Source organism: Phascolarctos cinereus, unplaced genomic scaffold, assembly GCF_003287225.1.
Source record: "Phascolarctos cinereus isolate Bilbo 61053 unplaced genomic scaffold, phaCin_HiC Scaffold_4;HRSCAF=312, whole genome shotgun sequence".
NCBI lineage: Eukaryota > Metazoa > Chordata > Mammalia > Diprotodontia > Phascolarctidae > Phascolarctos > Phascolarctos cinereus.
Genome location: NW_027555847.1, coordinates 77244993 through 77266689, shown reverse-complemented (window position 1 = coordinate 77266689; position 21697 = coordinate 77244993). Strand labels below are relative to the sequence as shown.

General features: G+C 36.6%; 1 protein-coding gene across 4 annotated transcripts in view; it reads left to right on the top strand.

Moving 5' to 3' along the window:
- CUNH7orf57 (chromosome unknown C7orf57 homolog) overlaps positions 1-21434 on the top strand; it is a 28283-nt gene extending 6849 nt beyond the window's left edge. For all 4 annotated transcript variants that reach the window (XM_020977767.2, XM_078152273.1, XM_020977765.2 and 1 more), the window contains 6 exons: positions 727-918; positions 5523-5631; positions 6395-6551; positions 12601-12698; positions 17258-17457; positions 20946-21434. In XM_020977767.2, coding sequence (XP_020833426.1) covers positions 727-918; positions 5523-5631; positions 6395-6551; positions 12601-12698; positions 17258-17457; positions 20946-20992 — 803 coding nt within the window. In that variant the 3' untranslated portion in view covers positions 20993-21434. The remainder of the gene's footprint in view (positions 1-726; positions 919-5522; positions 5632-6394; positions 6552-12600; positions 12699-17257; positions 17458-20945) is intronic.
- The last annotated feature ends 263 nt before the right edge of the window (positions 21435-21697 follow it).

Below are 21697 nucleotides of genomic sequence, written 5' to 3'. Positions count from 1 at the left end.
TTTTATAGAAGAGAATAATGAAGCATAGAACAATTTGACAATGTGTCTGCCTGGAGGAATCAAAATTATATAGATAGAAATTTTTTTTTTCGGTGAGGCAGTCAGGATTAAGTGACTTGCCCAGGGTCACACAGCTAGTAAGTATCAAGTGTCTGAGTGAGATTTGAACTCAGGTCCTCCTGACTTCAAGGCTGAAACTCTATCCACTGTGCCACTTAGCTGCCCCCAAAATAATAATTTTTAAAGAAACTTAAAATTCACATGGTAAAAAATGAGTTGGGAGAAGGGAGGTACTTGAAGCTTTTTAATTGGATATAATTTATTTAAGTATCACAGTCAACATCATACTAGGTTTTAGAAAAATTAGAACTAGTAGTTCTACAGATCTGCTTTGTAGCTTTTCATTTCTTTTGTTTTTTTTAACTCAGGCAAACAAACATTAAATCTACTGTTTGCAGGGGATTATGCCAGGTGCTATGAATATAAAACGAAAGATGATACTTCCTTTCTCTAATGTGGTGAATAAAATAGGTATTCACAAGCCATTGTATAAATTAGAACAAGAATAAGTATGTAAGAAAGATAAAGCAATCTATCTCATTTGAGGTTAGCACCTATCAGATGTCCTCTCTGGAGACCATCTAGTATGTTGTATAAACAAATATGAAACTAATTAGTAGACACAACTAATTACATTTAAGTCTAATTTCAGTATTTTATTTCTAGATTGGTATTACCATCTTCCATTGAAAAGATCTGAGAAGTCCTCAGAAATTGCCCTTCCTCCAACATCCCAGATTCCAGGCCTGAGTGAACTTGCAGAGCCACATAATGAGATTACATTTGGCTCCCGAAGAAATTGGATAAAAGACACTGACTCAGAATATGTCAAACTTGCGAAACAAGGCGGCAGACCTGGTGAATAAGTTCATATGCTTTAATTTTATTTCTCTTTAGAGATGTTATTTTTTATAAATTGTGATAAGGAGGCTTAACAAAGGGGGAAATTTTGTTTTTAGTTAATTTCTTTAATATAAAAGTTTGCATCTGTTAAAAAGTTTTATTTTGTGTCTTTGGGAGGTGGTACAGAGCATCATGGATGCTCTCAGAACCATGCTGATTTGTCTTGAGAACCAATTTAAGTTTAGTATCTTTTTTGATGGGATATCATGGCATAGATAACAGTCTAAAAGACCTGGGTTCAAATTTCACTTCTGACACTAGATGTGTGACCTTATATGTTCCCCAGGCAATTCCCTAGGACTAATTTTTTTTTAAATTTTTTAACATTTTTATTTAAAGTTTTGAGTTCCAAATTCTGTCCCTCCCTTCCCTCCCACCTCCCTGAGATGGTAAGCAATCAGATATAGGTTATACATGTGCAGTTACGTAAAGCATTTCCATATAAGTCATTTTGTACAAGAAGACTCCAATAAAAAATAATGAAAGAAAGTAAGAAACAACACGCTTCAGTCTTTATTCGAACAATATCATTTCTTTCTCTGGAGGCAGATAGTGTGCTTCATCATTGGTCTTCTAGGATCGTTTTGGATCTTTGTATTGCTGAGAAGAGCTAAGGCATTCACAGTTCTTCATTGAACAGTGTTGCTATTACTGTGTACAATGTTATCCTTGTTCTGTTCCCTTAATTTTGCATCTCTTCATTTAAGTCTTTGAGGTTTTTGTGAAATCATCCCGCTTATCGTTTCTTATAGCACAATAATACTCCATTACAATCATGTACCGCGGCCTGTTCGGGGAGCCGGTGGAGTTTATTGAATTGGGGGGGAAGGGGGATGTGTGACATAGTCAGGAAGATTACTTTGATTTCTGAATGGAGCACAGACTGGAGTGGGAGAGACTTGTGACAGGGAGACCAGCCAGCAGGCTATTATAATAGTCTTGGTGTGAAGTGAAGAGAACCTGCATTGGGGTACAGGGTTTCAGAGGAGGGAAGAGAGATGTGTGTGTGTGTACACACGGACACATATACACACACATATATATATATGCACACATATACGTATATATAGTGGTAATGATAGAACTCGACAGCTGATTAGATATGGGGGGTGGGGTGAGAAAGTGAGGGGTCAAAGATGACACCTAGGTTTTGAGAATGAGTTGCTGGGAGGATAGTGATCCCCCAGTCATAGCAAAGTTAAAAGAAGGAGGGTTTGGAAGGAAAGATTTTTGACATTTCAGTTTTTTATGTTTTTAACTTTAAGATGTCCTTTTGTCTGCTTAGTTTAAGTATTGACTACATTTGGGGGCAGCTAGGTGGTGCAGTGGATAGAGCACCAGCCCTGGAGTCTTGAATTCAAACTGGTCTCAGACACTAGCTGTGTTACCATGGGCAAGTCGCTTAATCCCACCTGCCTTAAAAAATAAACAAACTGTAATTGGGAAATAATGAAAAAATAAAAATACAATGAGACTACATTTGGTTCACAAAAGGAGTTTTGATAAAGAATTTTATTCTTTAAAAGTTTATTACAAGTCAAATATAAATCCATCTGGACTAGGGTTTGTTTGGTGTTGGTTTTTTCCTTTTCTAGTTCTTTATAGCAAGTTTGATATTTTTCTGAACTTTAAGATCTCTGTTTTATTTGCTGTTAATTTGAAAAAAATTTTTTAAGGCAATTCAGGTTAAGTATGACTTGCCCAGGGTCATACAGCCAGTAAGTGTCAAGTGTTTGATCTGAGGTTGTATTTGAACTCAGGTCCTCCTGATGTCAGGGCTGGTGCTCTGTCCACTGTACCACCTAGCAGCCCAAGAGAATTTTATATTTTTGTAGCATTTCTTTTAGATTCTCAGTTTTGTTGGCATATAATTTGTATATAGTTGGTGCAGATGAGTTTTATTTCTTCAGAGAAGCAAAATTAATAAATCTTTATCAAAAAAATTAACTCATTACTTGAAGTGAACTATTTGAATAAACAATGTTAAACTTCTTTTTAAAATTTGGAAGTTTGCTTCTTTTTTTTTTCCCAACCAATTTCCTAGCCATTATAGTAAAGTTTGCAGTAATTTCTACTTCTGATTATGACTTGGTGAACTTCATAAGAATGATCTGCTTGAACTGCCAAAATGTTTCTGGACTTTTATAAACTTCACCAATACTACCATCATCAAGCCCTCCAATTTGTAAGCAGTTTTAACAGGATCATATATTTACAGCTACAGGGAACCATGTAAGTTATGCAGATGAGTAAACCAAATCCCAGAGAGTTGAAGTAACGTCCCTAAAGTCACACAGGTGATAACTGTCAGAGCTGAAATTTGAATCCAATAATGTTTTGCTTTCGTATTATTTTCCTCATTTTTTTTTGGACTGTACATGTTAGTAATTAGGCAAGATACCAGCTATTCAGTGCTGTTTGAGGGGTGAATACTACGTAACAAATATGAAACCTACATATGCTTGATTTAGCCAAAGACTAAAGGTTATCATACTGTTTTATAACTAGACATATCTGACTCAAAGGGCTCTGAAATCTTTTTTGGGGAGCATTGTGTTAGTATTTTTTATTTCTTTGCATTTTCATTCAAGGATTATTTTGTGAGATGTTTTCAAGGAAAATTAATTACATGTAAAGTAATTTGAACCCTGCTTTCTCACCAACTTTAAATGGCCTGATATTTACTCTTAAGTTCTTTGAAATAAAAGCATTTGCTATTAACTATTTTCACTTTTGTATATAAAGGTTTTCACCAGCTTTTCTTTTAAATCTTCCCAGCTTTTGATTTAACTTTTTCAAATTTGGAGTAATCTGAATTGCTCTGAACATGATGTGGCTGTTAAAAGATGTGAGCATTTTTGAGGTTTCTTGGAACTGGCCCCTAGGTGGCATAGTGGATACAGTGTTGGTCCTCTTGTCAGGAAGGAAGCCCTAAATCCAAATTCTGCCTCAGATATTATTATATCAGCTGTGTGACCTGGGCAAGTCATTTAATATTTATCTGCCTCAGTGTCCTCATCTATAAAATGAGGATAATAGTAGCACATACCTTACCTGTGTTTTATGAGGATCAAATGGGATAACTGTACAGCGCTGTGTAAATGCTAACGGTTGTCTTGAAGTTGCTTCATCATTAATTACATGTGGTACTGAGTGTTGGCTCTTCACTGAAAATACAGATAGCCTCTAATCGCTTTTAATTCATTCTTCACCTTACAGAGAACAGTGTACAACTTTTAAGTTTTCTCTTGGCCGTCCTAAATGTACATCTTTGCATACTTGTATTCAGTCCAGAATAGTATCACTTGTTTCTGCTGTTAGGAAATGGGCTTTGTTTCAGGGAAACTCTGAATACCACTCCCAAATGCTGTATTTAGTTATGAAGCAACTACCTTCAGGCCTTGTTGGTCAGTCAACAAGAACTTTTTGCCCACCTGCTATGTGCCTGCCACTGTTCCACTTGCTGGTGATATAAAGGCAAAAATGAAGCCCCTCCTGCCCTCAAGGCCTCCCCCCGAGGCAGCCAACACGTACCCCCAAACATGCAAAAGATATTTATGATAATTTGGTTGTAGAGAATAGCAGCTGGGAGCCCCAGGAAAGGCTTTATATAGGGGAGTAGTGGTTGAGCTGGTTTGAAAAGGACTAGGAATTCTCAGAGGTCAAGGTGAAGAGCAAGTGCATTCCAGGCTTGAGGGGCAGCCCTTGCAAAGGGTACCAAGAAATGAACACTGTGCAAAGGAACAGTCAGGAGGCCCATTTGGTTGAATCATAGAGTACTTTGCTGAGCAGTGGGGCAGACAGTATATAATAATTCTGGAAAGATAGGTTGGAGTCAGGCTTTTAAATGACAGAGTGGTTTCAGATTCTGCCCCAGACATTTTCTTGGCTGTGTAACCTCGGGCAAATCGCAACCCCTTTCACCTAAGTTTCCTCATCTGCAAAATAAAGGGCTGGCTTCTAAAGTCACTTCCAGCTCTAAATCTGTCATCTTGTTTGATCCAAGAGGTGATAAAGAATGACTGGAGTTTATTCATTAGGGGAGTGGGCCTTTGTTGAGGTAAAATAGGTAAATGAGTTTTAAAAGCTGGCCAATTTTAATCAACTCTGATATATTCTTGTTTACTTAAAATGTAATTATCCAGTTAAGATGTTAGAACAATCAGTTCTGAATGTAAATATCAAGAGAAAAAAATATAATAACTCAGTCTGCTTTTTGTGTAAATATTTTGGAAACTAGCTGTGTGTTTATGTTGGAAATTAAGTAATAGCCTATTTGCTAACATTTGTTAAAAGGCTATAGCTGTATTTTAGAAAAACAGATGAATTTTATCTCTAAAATTTGACCTTTGCCTATTCAAAGTCTTATGTCTTCAGAAACATAGTAGGAGTCAGTGTTATCTACAGAACGTTTTAATGATAAACAACCGTAAAAGAACAACCATTAATTTCAGTTTCGTTTTCAATGGTTATAGCCATACCTGGTAGCCAGATATGTTTATAATAGCTGCCCCTTGGCAATGAAGAAACTTAAATCATGTCTTAATCTTTAACTTAAGATTTATTGAAACATTATGCCACTGGTTCAAGAAAAGGCTCTCCTGTTGCATATTCTATGCCTGAATGGTATACTCATCACAGTAAACCACCAACTGCTGAACAGAAAGAGTAAGTGTGCTTGAATTCATCTTAAATTTTTGCTTACCCACATGAGGGAGAAAAAAGTTTTCTTTAACCACATTTTAATTGAAAGGCAAAATAAGCCAGTGCATTCACCACGACTGTCAAATTAAATATGATTCTGAAATATTTTGTAAGGAAGAAGTTATTGCCGAGATGCAGCAGAACTGATCAAAATACAGCCCTGAAGTTCAGGAGCTTCCATGTGTTCTAGCATTGTGCCACTGAAGAGTTATATAACCCTTAGTAATTAACTCAGTGCTTCATAGTCTCTGTTTCTAGAATGATGCCTTTATATACCTAGCTTATATTTCTTGAAATAAATGATAGCCTATATTAAAGTTACTGGGTGCCTTAGTGAAAAGGGTATTATGTAAATCCAAGATATTCTCAAACTTGATATAGGTCCTTTATTTATACGTGTTGTTTGCCAAGTCCTTTTGGTGTTCTTGAGCATTCTACCCACGCGCTAAGTCCCTCCTGCCCAAGGTAGTTCTAATTTTCATTATCAGTTTTCCTTAAAGTGGCACACTTTGTTTTATCTTCTGGAGGGTCATCCCATATCCAAAGACTAGGTGATGGAAAGAAGATAGACCACAATTTGCACAAGACAAGGAAGGGAAGAGTGGACTTCAGGTGCTGGACTGGAGGCGGGAAAGGAGAAAAGGATAAGAGGGGAGGCATTCATAGAGAGAAAACATCATTTTTGAACTTTTATTTGAAATTATTAAATCCTTTCTTCTCTCTGCAGAATACATGTATCTTCCATGCCAGAGTATATGGTTTATGAAGAGTTTAACCCTGATCAGGCCAATGGTAACTATGAATCCAAAAGGGGGCCTTTTGATTTTGACATGAAAACAGTTTGGCAGAGGGAAGCTGAGGAGCATGAAAAGGAGAAAAAAAAGGTGACTCCGTCTTGAGCTGGGATTTTGTTGTTACTGTGCGCTTCAGAAACTATGTTAGGAGCTTCAAATATCGCTTCAATGTTATTTGATTTTTTAATATTCCATGTTGATTCAACAAACATGTAGAAGTATCCACTATGTGCTCCCAACTGTGCTCCTTACTGGAGATGCAGGGCCCAAAAAGAAGACAGTCCCTCTTTGCCTGCAAGAATTTCACTTTCTACCGGAATGCAGATTGTATATTTTACTGAAGTTTAAGTATTTTGGTGAATTTCAAACTCATAATCATGTGCCTCTTTAAAATTTCTTCTAAAGCTTGCTTTCTTGAGGCAAGTAAGTTCCTTTGCTCCACCCAAAATGCATCTATTTTTATAATACTTTCAACTAACCAAAGCTTGATCTAGGGAGGACAAAGTGATATAATGTTTGAATTTATCCATTTAGCACAAAAAAAATGATAAAAAGGGGGAAAAAATTTCTCTTGCAGCTCTTAATGTAATAGATCTTCATCATTTACAAAGGTTAGTTCCTAAAGATGTTAAATCCTGTTGATAACAAGATAGCTGGAGAATAAGGCAACCCTTAGCTCCAAATTTTTGCCTTTCATTTGGCCATTAATTAAAAGCCCCCTTAAATTAATTTAAGCTAAAATGTAACTGAGGATTAACTCACTTGAATATTTTGCAGGAAAGGCTTATTAATCCAAGTCTTTTTTTAACTAGTAGAATTTATAGGATTTGTGCTGTCATTGGGACTGTATACCTCAAAGCCTTTCCAGCTGGTAGACTCTTCCACAGTTTAGGTCCGCTGGCATGGTTCTCAAGAACGAAGATTCCCTTCCTTGCCATGATGAGACATTAAAGGAGGCCTTCAGTGGAAAGTGGTTTATATAACAAATCCATCTTTTCCCTTCAGCACATAAAATATGATGGAAAATAGAATGAAGAAGATACTCTCTCCAGTTGACAAATAACGAAATTTTATTCAGACTGGAGTGACTGACCTTCCGTAGGAAATAATCACTCAAAAAGTAAAATTCTTATATCATGTTGTCACAATATGCTGAATTGACAAAGAACTAGACAGTTCCATTGGACTGAGCTTGGATATATGAAGATGATATCATCATTAGAGAAATTGTAAAGACAATTGTAATTATTAGCAATAGCATGAGATGCATTTGTGATGTACCTATCTTATACTTTGGTTCTAGGTGCAATAAAAAGGTAAGTAAAAAAGACATTGGCCCTGGCTCATATAGAGCAAGCTAAAATTAGATAGGAAACAGAATCAAAGACATTGAAGATGCAACAATTAATGAGCATTTAATAAATGTATAAAGATGTATGTACAGAGAGATTTAATAAATGTATAGAAATAAATGTACATTATGTGTGAGATGAGTGTCCTTAGAGTAGTGAATGATAAAGATATTAGGGGCTTAGAACTGTGGGAAGTCTCCATTTCTTTTCTAATTAGAGAAAGCTTTATGAAAAACTGTTATTTAAGGAATTTCTCAAGTGGTTGAAGGGTAAGAATTTGATTATCTGGTACTAGATGAATATTTGAGGCAGGAAGCAAATCATGGAAGGAGTCTTTGTGACAAGGGGAGGATGATTAGTAAAGTACTGAAATGTGCCTCAAGGGAACCAGATGTTCAGGCAAGGGAAAAAGAGGAAATTCTGTGATAAGGTGAGTCTCATATAAGACTTTTAACAGCAATAGGGATCTTACTTCTTTTACTTAGGAAATTGAAAAATCTTCAAGAGGAAAGAGTTGGCAAGGTTGGCATATAAAATTTATGAAATTTAAAAATTGCAGTAGTTTTTAGAGTCTAGTAAACACAGATTGTACTAGGAGTCAAGAGGCCAGAAAATAGCTGGCTATAGAAATCTAGTTGATATGTCTAGTGTCTGGAATATGGCAATGGTTAAAAGAATAAAGAGGGAAATTTGGAGAAAATGTTTTAATACATTTTTAAAAAATGTTGATACTTTGTTTTTATATCACCTACATTTTCCCATAGAATTCCTCCTCTGTACTCATTTCTTATAGTTTTAGGGGGGAAAAATTGTAAAAAGGAAAGAAAAAAATTTAGGAAAACCAATTCATCGAAAAAATATCTAATGTTATATAAGTATTTCACACCTGTGGTCCGTTCTACAAAGAACCATGAGGAGGTGTCTTCTCATATCTCTTCCTTGGGACCTTGAGTGTCCAATATAACTTCAGAGAATTCAGTTTCAGTTGTTTTGTTGTTCTTTCCATTTACATTGATGTAGTCATCGTGTAATTTGTTTTCCTCTTTCTGTTTATTTGGAAACAATTTTTGCTTCTATCTGTTCATCATTTCTTAAAACGCAGTTACACTCCATTGCATGTACGTACTACAATTTGCTTAGCCATGCTCCAATTGATGGGCATATTCTTTATTTCCAGTTTTTTGTTACCACAAAAAGTGTGGCTATAAATATTTTTGTGTATATGAGATACTTCTTTTAGTCATTGATGTCCTTGCCCATGACCTATATGCCTAGCAGTGGAATCTTTCAATCAAAGAGTATGGCTGTTTTATTAATTTTCTTTTCATAATTCTAAATTGCTTTTCAGAATGGTTGGACCAATTCCTCTCTATAACAGCAGTACATAGGGGCAGCTAGGTGGCGAAGTGGATAGAACACTGGCCTTAGAGTCTGAAGGACCTGAGTTCAAATTTGGCTTTAGGTACTTGACACTTTTCTAGCTGTGTGACCTTGGGGAAGTCACTTAACCCCATTGCCTAGCCCCAGAAAACAACAATACATTAGTGTGCTTATTTCAGAAATTATTTATTTATGTTTAGTTTTCAGCATTCACTTTTATAAGATTTTGAGTTCTAAATTATCCCCCCTCCCCAAGATAGCATGCAATCTGATGTAGGTTATACATGTACGATCTTATTAAACACATTTCCACATTAGTCATGTTGTGAAAGAAGAAGCAGAACAAAAGGGGAAAACCACAAGAAAGAAAAAAAAGTATGCTTCAATCTGCATTGAGACTCCATAGTTCTTTTCTCTTGATGTGAATAACATTTACCATCATGAGGCTTTTGGAATTGTCTTGGATCATTGTATTGCTCAGAAGAGCTAAGTCTAACAAAGAAAGTCATTGTGTAATGTTGCTGTTAACTATGTACAGTGTTCTGGTTCTGCTCACTTCACTCAGCATCAGTTCATGCAAGTCTTTCCAGGTTTTTCTGAAATGCACCTTCTCACCATTTCTTATGGAACAAGAGTGTTATTTCTTTACATTTATATACCACATTTTGCTCAGCCATTCCCCAATGGATGGGCATCCCCTCAATTTCCAATTCTTTGCCACCACAAAAAGAGCTACTATCAATATTTTTGTACATGTGGGTTTTTTCCCCATTTTTATGATCTCTTTGGGATACAGACCTAGTAGTGGTATTGCTAGATCAAAGGGTATGTACAGTTTTATAGTCCTTTGGACATAGTTTCAGATTGCTTTCCAGAGTGGTTGGATCAGTTCACAGCTCCACCAAGTAATGCATTAGCGTTCCAGTTTTTCCACATCTTCTCTAACATTTATCATTTTCCTCTTTTGTCATGTTAGGCAATGTGATAGGTTGATGTGGTACCTCAGAGTTGTTTTGATTTGCAGTTCTCTAATAGTGATTTAGAGCATCTTTCCATTGACTATAGTTAGCTTTAATTTCTTCATGTGAAAATGCCTTTTTAGGGGCAGCTAGGTGGCGCAGTGGATAAAGCACCGGCCCTGAAGTCAGGAGGACCTGAGTTCAAATGCGGCCTCAGATCAAACACTTGACACTAGCTGTGTGACCCTGGGCAAGTCACTTAACCCCAACTGCCTAAAAGCAAAAATAAAATAAAATAAAATAAACTCATTTAAAAAAAAAAGAAAAGAAAATGCCTTTTTATATCCTTTGACCATTTATCAATTGGAGAATGACTTATATTATAGATTTGACTCAGTTCTCTATATAGCTTAGAAATGAGGCCTTTATCAGAGACCCTGGCTGTAAAAATTGTTTGCCAGCTTTCTGCTTCCCTCCTAATCTTGGTTGCGTTGGCTTTGTTTGCATAAAACTTTTTTATTTAATGTAATCAAAATTATCCATTTTGCATTTTATGATGTTCTCTATCTCTTGTTTGGCCATAAATTTTTCCCTTCTCCATAGATCTGACAGGTAAACTACTCCTTGCTTTCCTAATTTTCTTATAGTTTGACCCTGTATGTCTAAGTCATGTACCCCTTTTGACCTTATCTTGGTGTAAAATGTTATTCTATGCCTAGTTTCTGCTTAGTATGCCTATTTTTTTCCACACCTATTCTGACAGCTTTTAATTTGGGGAAATATTAATGAGCATAATGAGATTTGACAATTTGACTAACTATGAGGAGCAATTCCTAATGATACATTGATTTTACGGTAATTTAATGGCATTGCCCATTATAATGGGGAGACTAGACACAGACTAGGGACATAGAAGGAAAATGAATAGCATATAGAAGAAAGAAGATATAGATTGTTCCTAACTACTACCGACTTACTTTTAAGAACAACTACTCTGGGCCTATGGCATACACATAAATTCCCTGTCGTTCTCACCTGGAATTCCCCTTTCCTTTTCCCTCTCTGACTAGAGCTACACCAGCCCCCACAAAATCACCCTGCTATAACTGAGGGCAGTCTGCAGTTGAAGGTCTGGTAGTAGCACATTTGACTCCTGGGTATCATAGCAACTAGGGAGGAGAAGACTGTTTAAGCCAAAAAGCAGGACCAGGCTTTGCTCTGATGAGGTGTTACCAGGCCTGGGGAGATCAGTGACTGAAGCTGGAATAGCCAGCAAGATCAATAGATAGAAAAGAGAACTGTTGATGAAGGCTTACTTATCCTCTTCTTCATTCATTTTCACCTTTCACCAAAAAAAAAGCACCATTTTGGAAAAACATGTCAAATTTCAATATTGTACAAATAATCAATGTCTAATAACATTGTACAAATATAGTTACAATAAAAATACTGTTAGTAGAACATATTTCTTAGATGGGCTGATGAAGGTGTTTATTCTTTTATCTTGTACAACAAAATTCTATCTACACCATTAAAAAAGTTTTAGTATGCAACATCCAGGATGAATGAAAAAGCGTTTATTGAGTATTTACTATGTGTAAAGCACTATGCTAAAGTCTAGAGAAGTCGAATATAACCTTATTTGTACAAAACCATTTGCTCTGATGGTATTCTTATATGTGTTCTACGTTTAGCATCTAAAATGCTCGTTATTCATTAATAAGGGTGACTCACTCAAAAAGTACTCTGAGTTATTCTAATTAAATATAGATTGGGTTGACCTATAATAATGATGTTACTAATTATTACTTGAATGAATAACAAGTCTTCTCCCCTGCCAACAAATTGAGCTAGCTACTATATCTCCTTTTTTTCCCCTCTCATATAAAAGTTCTAATTATTTTTTAAATCTCTTTTTCTTTTCCTTCTGATTCTTTTATACCTTTGGCTGTCCTGTTCTAGCCGTACACATTACTTGGTCCAACAATAGCACTTAGGGCTACAGAACTTTCTTATTCCTAATATAGATAGGCAAAACAACCTTTGGCAAACCAGTCTTGTTGATCCACTTTATTAATTAGAGTACTAGAGAGACAAATTATACATCATTGCCTTTCATGATCATTCATAAATTCTTCATTTGAAATGGCCTGAAGTGTGTTGTGTCCTCGTACAGGTTAAAATGAGCTGAAAGTATAGTGTCTTGATGTCTTCTAATTCAGAATTTGCCCTTTTGGAGGTGTACCTTGGGATTTTCTTTAAAGAGATTTTATTGTCAAAGAATATTCTTATGGTATGTAATTGTGACCATCAGTAGTGTTATAGGTATTGTATCGCAGATAAGACAGATTTCCATCTTTTTACTGTTGTTATGTATTTTTTTTTCTCAGTATGTGGTTTCTGAATGTCTTTACTAAATTAGTGTTCTACGTGTTTCTCTTAACACAGGTGAAACTGCCAGCAATTAACTCAAGGTATGCAAGCAGAGCAGGATCTACTGCTGGTTCTAAAGACAATGCAAGGAATAGGTTTTCATTCCCTCCTGTGTAAGTCATTAGATTAATGTCAATTTTCTTTGAATAAACTTTTGAGTCTTGATTCTATCCTTAGCCATTTGCGTGTAATGAAACAGAACTGTTATTATTAATTGCTTCTCAACAACACTGTTCTTACCGTGTCTCTCGACATTGAATGTTTTTGCTTTCTGGATTTTTATGTGCCATTCCCAACTGAAATGCTTGCCGCTCTCCTCGCAGAGTGCCTGGCATAGAATTATCAGCACTTACATGCTTGTTGATTGATTTCCATTCATTTTTATACTTCTCTTGCTTTCAAAACCTAGCTGAAAATGCATTTTCTGTAATTTTTTGTCATTAGTCCAACCACACTGTCTGCTTGTATGATGAATCTCTTCCACACTCATGTACTTTGTTTGCAGTATTTAAACTTGTAGTCTGTTGCTTTGTGTTTTGTAGATATGTGCTCTAGAATGTGATTACAATATAACCTATTTAAGAACTATTGTAGCTTCGATTTATCTTGCACTTTTCTAGACAACCTAATTGTTATCCAATGACAGACTGATCCAGCGGTTCTCACCAGACTTGATTCAGATTGCTCCTAGTTGCTGTCTCGAATCTGTACACTATCTCTTTTCCTCGTATTCACTTATATAATTCACTTATATAATTTTATTTTTAAATAATTATGGAACTATTAAACTCATTAATAAAAATAACTTACTAGGGAAAGAAAACATGATTTCTATAAAGGGAAGGTAATGTATTACCAGTCTATTTGAGTTCTTCGAAAGGTATAAGATGAAACTTAATAGGGATAAATGTGAAGTCTTATACATGTGTCCTGAAAATCAGCTCCTTAAGGACCAGGGAATGGGAGTTATGGATGTAAAGGAAAGATTGTGGGAGAAATGTTAATGTAATGCCAGGAGAGTAAGAGTCAAATTAAGACATAGTCAGAAAATGAATAGTGATCTCAGGTTGTAGTAATAGAACAAGAGTGTCCAGAACAAGGGAGGTGATAGCTTTGGTCTAACACATCTCAATATTATGTGGAGTCATGGGCACCACATTTTAGCAGGGACGCAGACAAACTGAAATGTGTTCAGAAGAGAGCAGCCAGGGTGGTGAAGGGACCACTGTGCTATACAAGGATTTCTAGAAAGAGCTAGTTATCTTTAGTCTGGAGAAGAAATAATTGAAGGGATTAAGTGATAGCTGTCTTTAAGCTTTTAAAGGTCTTTGGTTAAGTCCAGAGGGTAGGACTAGAGTAGAATTTTTTGTCTTTGTATTCTTAGCATAAAGAAAATGCCTTGTACATAAAAAATGCTTAGTAAATCTTTAATTGCTTTGAATTAACATTGGAGACAGGCCAATTTCTATTTGATAGCAGTAAAACCTTCCTACCAATTAGAACTAACCCAAACTATAAAGGGTTGCTTTGTAAGGTAGTTGAGTTCCCTGTCACTGGAAGTTTTCAAGGGACCATTTGTTGGGGATGCTGAGGACTAAATGACTTCTGAGATCCATTCCAATTCTGAGAATCTGTGACCTAATTTGTTAAAACTTTCAAAAGACCATTGACAAATTCCAATACCAAAAAGTTATTTAAAAAAAAACAAACCCGGGGCAACTAGGTGGCAAAGTGGATAGAGCACCAGCCCTGAAGTCAAGTGTACCTGAATTCAAATCTGGCCTCAGACCAAACACTTGACACTTACTAGCTGTGTGACCTTGGGCAAGTCACTTAACCCCAATTGCCTAAAAACAAAATAATAATCATCATCATCATCATCCTAAAATATCCATACTTACCTTACCATGGGTTGCTGAAATGTTTTCATATAGATGAGAATTGGCTTCAAGACTGGAGATAAAGGGAAACTCAAATTAAACTTGAGTTAAACTCGTTTCTGGAAAGAGAATTACTTAATGATACCTAGGAATCTATGCTTATTTAACCATTTTTATAAGTTATGTGACAAGGGAACAGGTGGCAGATGGGTGGTGATAAAGAGAAATATCTCCAGCTTACCTACTTTGATGGCTTTGTGATCTCTGAGCCCTCATGGCAGTAGCACGTGTCTCAGACTGGCCATACCTTTAGAGTTTGTTCAGCTTGGCTTGTCTGTGTTCTCTTATGCCTGCTTCAGATGAGGTCTACACAGTGTCCTGGGAATCTTCCTCTCAGTTGCCGGATGTATTAGAATCCAGTGGGGTGCATAGCTGTTCTCCACCTACTTTTCTCATCTTAGATTTCTCCAGGGATCTTGTGTACTCAGCTTCTTCTTGGCAGCTCTTGCTGTGGCCTATTCACGCCCACTTTTTACCTTTCCGTTGCTCTTTGGTTATTCACAACTTTAATTCTTCAGAAACTAATACTTTATGACTTTAAGTCACGCAGCAATACCAAAGGAATGTTGATGTTAAAAAGATAGACTTTACTTTTATGGAGAAGCTTGGTATCACTAAAAGCACTGTGCAGCTTCCTTAAAGTAATCCAGCCTGGTCTCATTCTCCTCTTCAGATCTGGACCCATTGTATTATCTCTTTAGTCTCTACCCCCACGTATGTGTATTAATGGACCACCTCCATTCTGTTCTCCTGCATGTCATAATCTGGCTGATTGGCATTCTTCATCCACTTGTTTTCCCCTGTGTGGAAAGAGTAGTCAGACTCTTTAGAGGGAGTAAGGATCTTATTTAGGAGGCTCTACAGTGTTCTCAGGCTTGATGCAGTCAGTACAATTCCTACAGAGGGACATATGAAGAACCTCACTAATTATAGGGAATTCCTCTTTCATGCCAACCCTACGTTAGACATCTTCAGTAGTCAAATAATTTTGGCACAATCGTATTTCACCATGTTTAATTTTTCACCTGATAATAACAATCAGAAGGTCATAAAACTTACAGCCTTAGATTTTTTTAAAGGAATCTCATGTTTTTACTTCATGAACGAGAGATAACTTGTTGGAGGAAGGCCTTAAAGTTGGAAATAAATTCTCAACAAGTGTAAGCTGAGTGGGATCTTGTGTTCTATCTACCTTGTGGTTAGTTATATAACTATAAAGGTGCAGTCTTCTCTGGATTGTATCTTGCAACGGCCCTCCTTTTTTCTTCTCATGCCTTCATCAAGGATGATGTCCTCAGTGCATGTGCAGACTATTCTCGTAAAGATTTTGTGGTGATAGGAAGTCAGTAATGTGCTATTCAGTGGTTGTTATTTTTAATATGATGTCTTGTTGACCTTGGATGCATGATAAAATCACTTCTGCCAAATCCTTTATCTGTCTTTCCATGTAGAAGCCTGTGAACCATCCTTTTATTCATCTGTAACTTTAGGAGTGTTTTGTGATCTGACCACTTGAGGGAACATGCGTTTGAATGAAATCATAGATCCATTTGAGTTACCAAATGGGCTATATTAGGAAGTTTTGAGTACACAGATACGAATAGCATTTATAGAGCATATGTGTGTTGCCACATACATACAGTAATATACATGCGTGCCATAATATATACATGTATGTATACATGTATATATAATATGTGCATATATACCTACATGTATGTGGACATGTGCGTATAAATATATACACATGAACACACACAGACTTTTTGAGGTTGTTGTCATGGGGAACAATCTTGCCTTTTCCTCAATACTTAGTAGCTTTGTCGTTAGAGGAAGGGTATAGGACTCAAAGTTGAATGTGACCCATGGTGGCATTTTGTTGTGTTGTTATGTTATGCTGTTCAGCTTACTTTTTAAAATTAATGTGCTTCATGTTTGCCAGGAAGCAGTAGGGCATAATGAATAGAGGGCCAGACTTGGAGTCAGGAGGTTTTTCGTTCCAGTCTTATCCATGACGGAGTCGGGCCCTGTGATCATAGGCAAAGCTCCTTTTAATGACTCCAGACTTCTTCCTGAAACAAAGACCAGTCTTTATAATGCCAGCATTCTTCTGCTGTCCTAGTGAAAGCAAAACAACCTGCCGGCAACAGAACATATATGGTACAGACTTCTTTTCCTTTCTGATGTATTTTCACATGGTCAAGAGGAGTATAGAGGCCTCCAAACACTGCCTGGTGCTTGCCTGACACTTTGCTGATTTCTTACATTTGATTTTGTGGCAATTAATATTTTATGGCAGATCATCTAGAGGTGTTAGCCCTGAGTAAGCCCTTATGTTTATGGAAATCCTCTGTCCATCCCACCACTCCATCCTTTGAGGAAGAGATTCTCTGACCAAGTCAGTTGCTAGACTTCCTGATATGGCAGTTTTCACCAGCACCTGGCCCAGTTATACTGGGTAGAACTAGTACATTGGCAAATGATATAAGAGAAAGTTAGCTAGGTGGAGTGTGAAACTCCTGTCTATAGGCCACCTGTAGTCATATCAAATCTAGTATTATCACTAGAGTAATAGAATCAGTAGATGTACAAGCTAGTGTAGTTTTTCAGTGTCTTCATAATTTTATTATAACCAGTGCTATTTTATGTTCAAAGAAAAAAGCTTTATTTTAATATTTATTTTTTAATTTGATATTTATACTTAGATATGTCTTTTTCTTCCTTTTTTTGAGGCCGGGTCACAAAAACAATGAACCAACGAACTTCACCAAACTAATTAGCAATGGTTATAAGGATGAGTGGTTACAACATCGTGGAGATACAGGAAAAAAATCTCCACCAACATCTAAAATTTCAGAGGCGTCTGAGTCATCTGTGACTACTCCATTGCTTCAAGATTCAGAGGTTCCAGAAAGTCCTGAGAAACCTGAAGGTCGAGTATTTTATGCTGTGTGATATCTCTAAAGTCTTTGGTTAATATTGTGGGTGGCTTTCTGGAGCTTTCATATTTTGTTATGGAAGGCAATTTGAACATCAGTTTTTAAAAATGCCGCTAAGTTTCTGAGGTTATAGGTCAAATTTAGTATCAAATATTCACATTCTTTTTAAATTGGAAAACATGATATGATTGCTAAAGGCATAAGTAAGTGGCTTTATATTTTCTTTTTGTTTGATCTGGAAAATGTACCAGATTAGCTGTCCAAAACCATTAAGATTTTCCTTTGCTGGGACTTTACAACAGAATTCAATATAGTGTGGACTATTCAGGCACTGTCCTAAGCACTTCAAAATATTATCTCATTTGATCAAATCAAATTGACTGGTAATACACGACTATAGGGCTTTATTTGCTTTATTTAACCAGTGAGGCTATTTTGCTTAACTGGAGATGCCAGAGGGATACAATCAGAATCTGGAAAGGGTAAGCCAAACAGGTTCCGGTGACAGTCACTGGGGGACAAAGACTCAGCTAGAATTGGAGGTTTTCTTGGGAGCAAAGGGCAGGATGGGGGACAGTGGTCCTACAAGAAGCTGCCCCTTGGGACTTCTCACATTGTTGTACCAAACTCATATCCCACCGTTGCTTCACGCGTCAGGGCAGTGCCAGGATGGGGAGGTGTAGACATGCCTGCTTGGTCCTCCCACCTTTGGAGGCAGCTGGTAGCACAGTGGATAGAGCATTGGACCCGGAGTCAAGAAGACCTGAGTTTAAATCTGGCCTCAGACAGTTAACTAGCTGTATGATCCTAGGCGAGTCAGTTCACCTCTGTTTGCCTCAGTTTCCTCAACTGTCAGATGGAGACAATAATAACACCTCTTTCACAGGGTTTTTGTAAGGATCAGATGAGATGACATTTATAAAAAACACTTAGCAGGGACAGTTAGGTGACGCAGTGAATAGAGCCTTGGAATCCGGAGGACCTGAGTTCAAGTCCAGCCTCAGACTCTTAACACTTACTAGCTGTGTAACCCTGGGCAAATCACTTAACCCCAATCGCCTCACCAAAAAAAAAAAACCAACCTCTTAGCACAGTGTCTGGCACAAAGTAAACAATATAAAAAATGCTTATTCTTATCTCATCCCCACCTTTGATATAATGGGTGAGGAGATATCACTTGCATTGGAAATGGAATATACTAGTGTATGAAAGGGTCCCAGTAGATTCCAGAAAAGGAAGAAAAGCCAGGAAAAAACCAGGTTTTCTGGCTGATACTATCTACATGTCTGTTTTCAAGAAGAAGAAAAAGAACAGTGAACCTTCGCATTTCACCCATCCCAACCAAATTCACAAACCAAGATTGTGGTTAACTCTTAGGAAGACTTAGTGACTTAGTCCTTTGGAGAGAACTCACTATCCTGTAACCTGTGAAATTACTGCTACTCTACGTCTTCACCATATTACTAAAGTATCAGAATGAATATAGGCTTATCAAACAATCCCTCTGCAACGAAAAGATGTTTATTCTTTTGAAAGCAATAATCGGTTTAGTTAGAATTGTACTTGTAATTTTGAAGTATGTATATTTTTGTAAGTGGAAACTAAGTAGAGCGTGAGTCTATTCTTCTCTCTAGCATTAACTCACTCTGTGACATCATTTATGTTTTCTAGGACTCGTAGAGAAACATGAGGTATTTTGGTAGAGCCATTTGAGATGTTTTGATGCTAAACATAGTCTCTAATTGCTAGGCCAATTATCCGGCTACTTACTACAGTAAAAGCTGCAACACTGAAGATGTTATCAGAGAATATTAGGAATCCCGTTTTTAGTCGATCCATTCTCATTTAGAAGACAAGTCATGAAACTAGTGAACAACAGCCATTAGCAGTAGTCACAAGGATGAGTGGCTATAGTCAGCATTGTGTCTCCGCATCAAGTCAGACTTACTAATGGTTCTGGTTTTATTTTGTACTTCAGTTCCAGTAACTAGATTCTTGTATTGTTTGTTATGACCTGCCCCCTTACCTAGTTCACTATGTCTTGCTCTCCAGTACTGTATTCTAGTGTTTCTCCCCCTCCCTCAGTTTCCATGAGGACCCTGCCCATAGATTCTCAGTCCCCTGGCCAGATTGCTGCTATGGCTGCTATGTTTGCCTAGTTTCCCATTGCTTACATTTACTTCCACCTGATACCTGTTGTCAGAATCTGATGTACCTATCTGCTGGAGAATCTGGCTGTTATCTGTCTTGCCACTTTCCTGAGGCTGACTGTCCTTTTATTTGAATTGCTGTGGAATGCTAGAAATCTTCCATATTGATCACAGAAAGCCTCTAGTTCCCATGTCCCAGTGAGCCACCAAATTACAGCCTATTGGTTTTATCATTTATCTTTTTTATCCTTATCATTGCTAATCACTTTGGAAAGGTTCTTTCTCTGCCACTTTCTTCCCCTTCTTTCTGAATTTGGAATCATTCTAGTTGGTTGGGGTTGCCATAAGGCTGGTCTCAGAAAACTAAGCTATTAGCATACTTTGAATAGGGGCTATAGTAATAGAAATACCAAATTACATGAGTAAACTGAGCAGAAAAACCCACAAAACAGTGGACTCAATAACATTTCTGAAGTATACAAGCTTTGAGAACTCTGACTAGAAGAACCTGAAACAGGAAAACTAGGTCCTGTCTGATCAGGTTCAGTTGGTTCTGTTTAACTCAAATTATAGAAAAACTTAAACTTGCATTGTTTATTCTATGGCTCTTTTCAAAGTGTATTGTTAACTGCTTTTGATTTTGAACAGCCCTAAATAGTTCTTTGAACTTTGACTGGGCACGTGTTTCACTCCTCATCATGCAGATTGCTTGAGCTTCGGAACTCACACCCTCATTAGTATGCTCAGTTGCTGCTGCCCCTTTGATTGGAAGCATGCAGGATGGAACAAAAAAACTCCTGCCGTAGCCTCCCATTGTAGAGGATTCAGAATCCCAGCCATCTCTTTGTGTGGCGCCAGTTATTCTGCTTGGTTTTGACTCCAGCATCATTGTGGCACCCCTTACCCTCGGGAGGCCCCCCCATCCCTCTGTCTTTTTTTTGTGTATTGTCTTCTCTCGTTTGATTGTAAGCTCCTCGAGGTCAGTGATTATCTTTCTCTATCTTATTTGTATCCCCGATGTTCAGCAGCATGCCTGGCACATAGTAGAAGCTTAATAAATGTTCATCATATTACGTCATATTGATACTGATAGACAAGATTCCAAAAATGTACCACAGCACACATAATTAGGGTTAGCTTGGATGAATTTTGCTTTCTTGGCTAAGAATGCTCTTAATTTTGTGCAGATTTTAGGCAGTGTTTATAAACATGTAGTTAAACATAATAGTAATAGAACTGTTATTTTACTTTTAAGAAAACGGATACTATGTTGTAATTGTACTTTTAGTTGATTAATATATATTTACATCTTTTCATTTCTTTCATTGCAGATACACCAGTATCTGAGTCTGGAGAAACACCGAAGGAACTCGATTGAAATCTGTAGCTAATATTAGAAATATTTTTTAAAATGCAAAATGTAATGATACTATAAGCAACTATATTTATAAAACCTTTATTATTATCTTATATTAAACTAGATTTTTAAGAGATTATCTATCTTGCAGTGAAATTTTACATTCCTGCAGTATAGATCATGTATTTTTCTTACTTTGTTTCATTTTTCTGGATGGCAACATATTGGTCAACAAATTAAAGTAAGACCTTTTTGTTACCTCTTTTTCTGCTGAACTGGTGATTTCCCCACATCATTGATGCCAATTATTTTTTCCCCTGCATAGTACAATAGGACATATCAGCTACTGCTTGATACTGTTTGGTGGCATTTCTGCTGAAATAGACTGTTGAGACTCTAATAGCCTGTAAGTTATAGTGTTGAAAGTAAAAGGATCTTAATAAAACAAGGGTATAAGATGATATACGAGTTCTACTTAGTACTTTAATTCCTCGTAGAAACAATTTTATATGTGTTTTGAAAGTTATATATTCAGACTGTTTAATATATTTAATACTAGAATATTATGCTATTGGTTCATGTTAAGTAAAAAAGGTTTTCTTAATTGTATCTGCCTTGAAAGTTATTAAACACTTAATATAAGAATATTATAATGTTCATTTAAGTTAAAAAAAGTTTTGTTAATATATTTTCCATATAATTGAAAATGTAGAATATAAAGTGTTT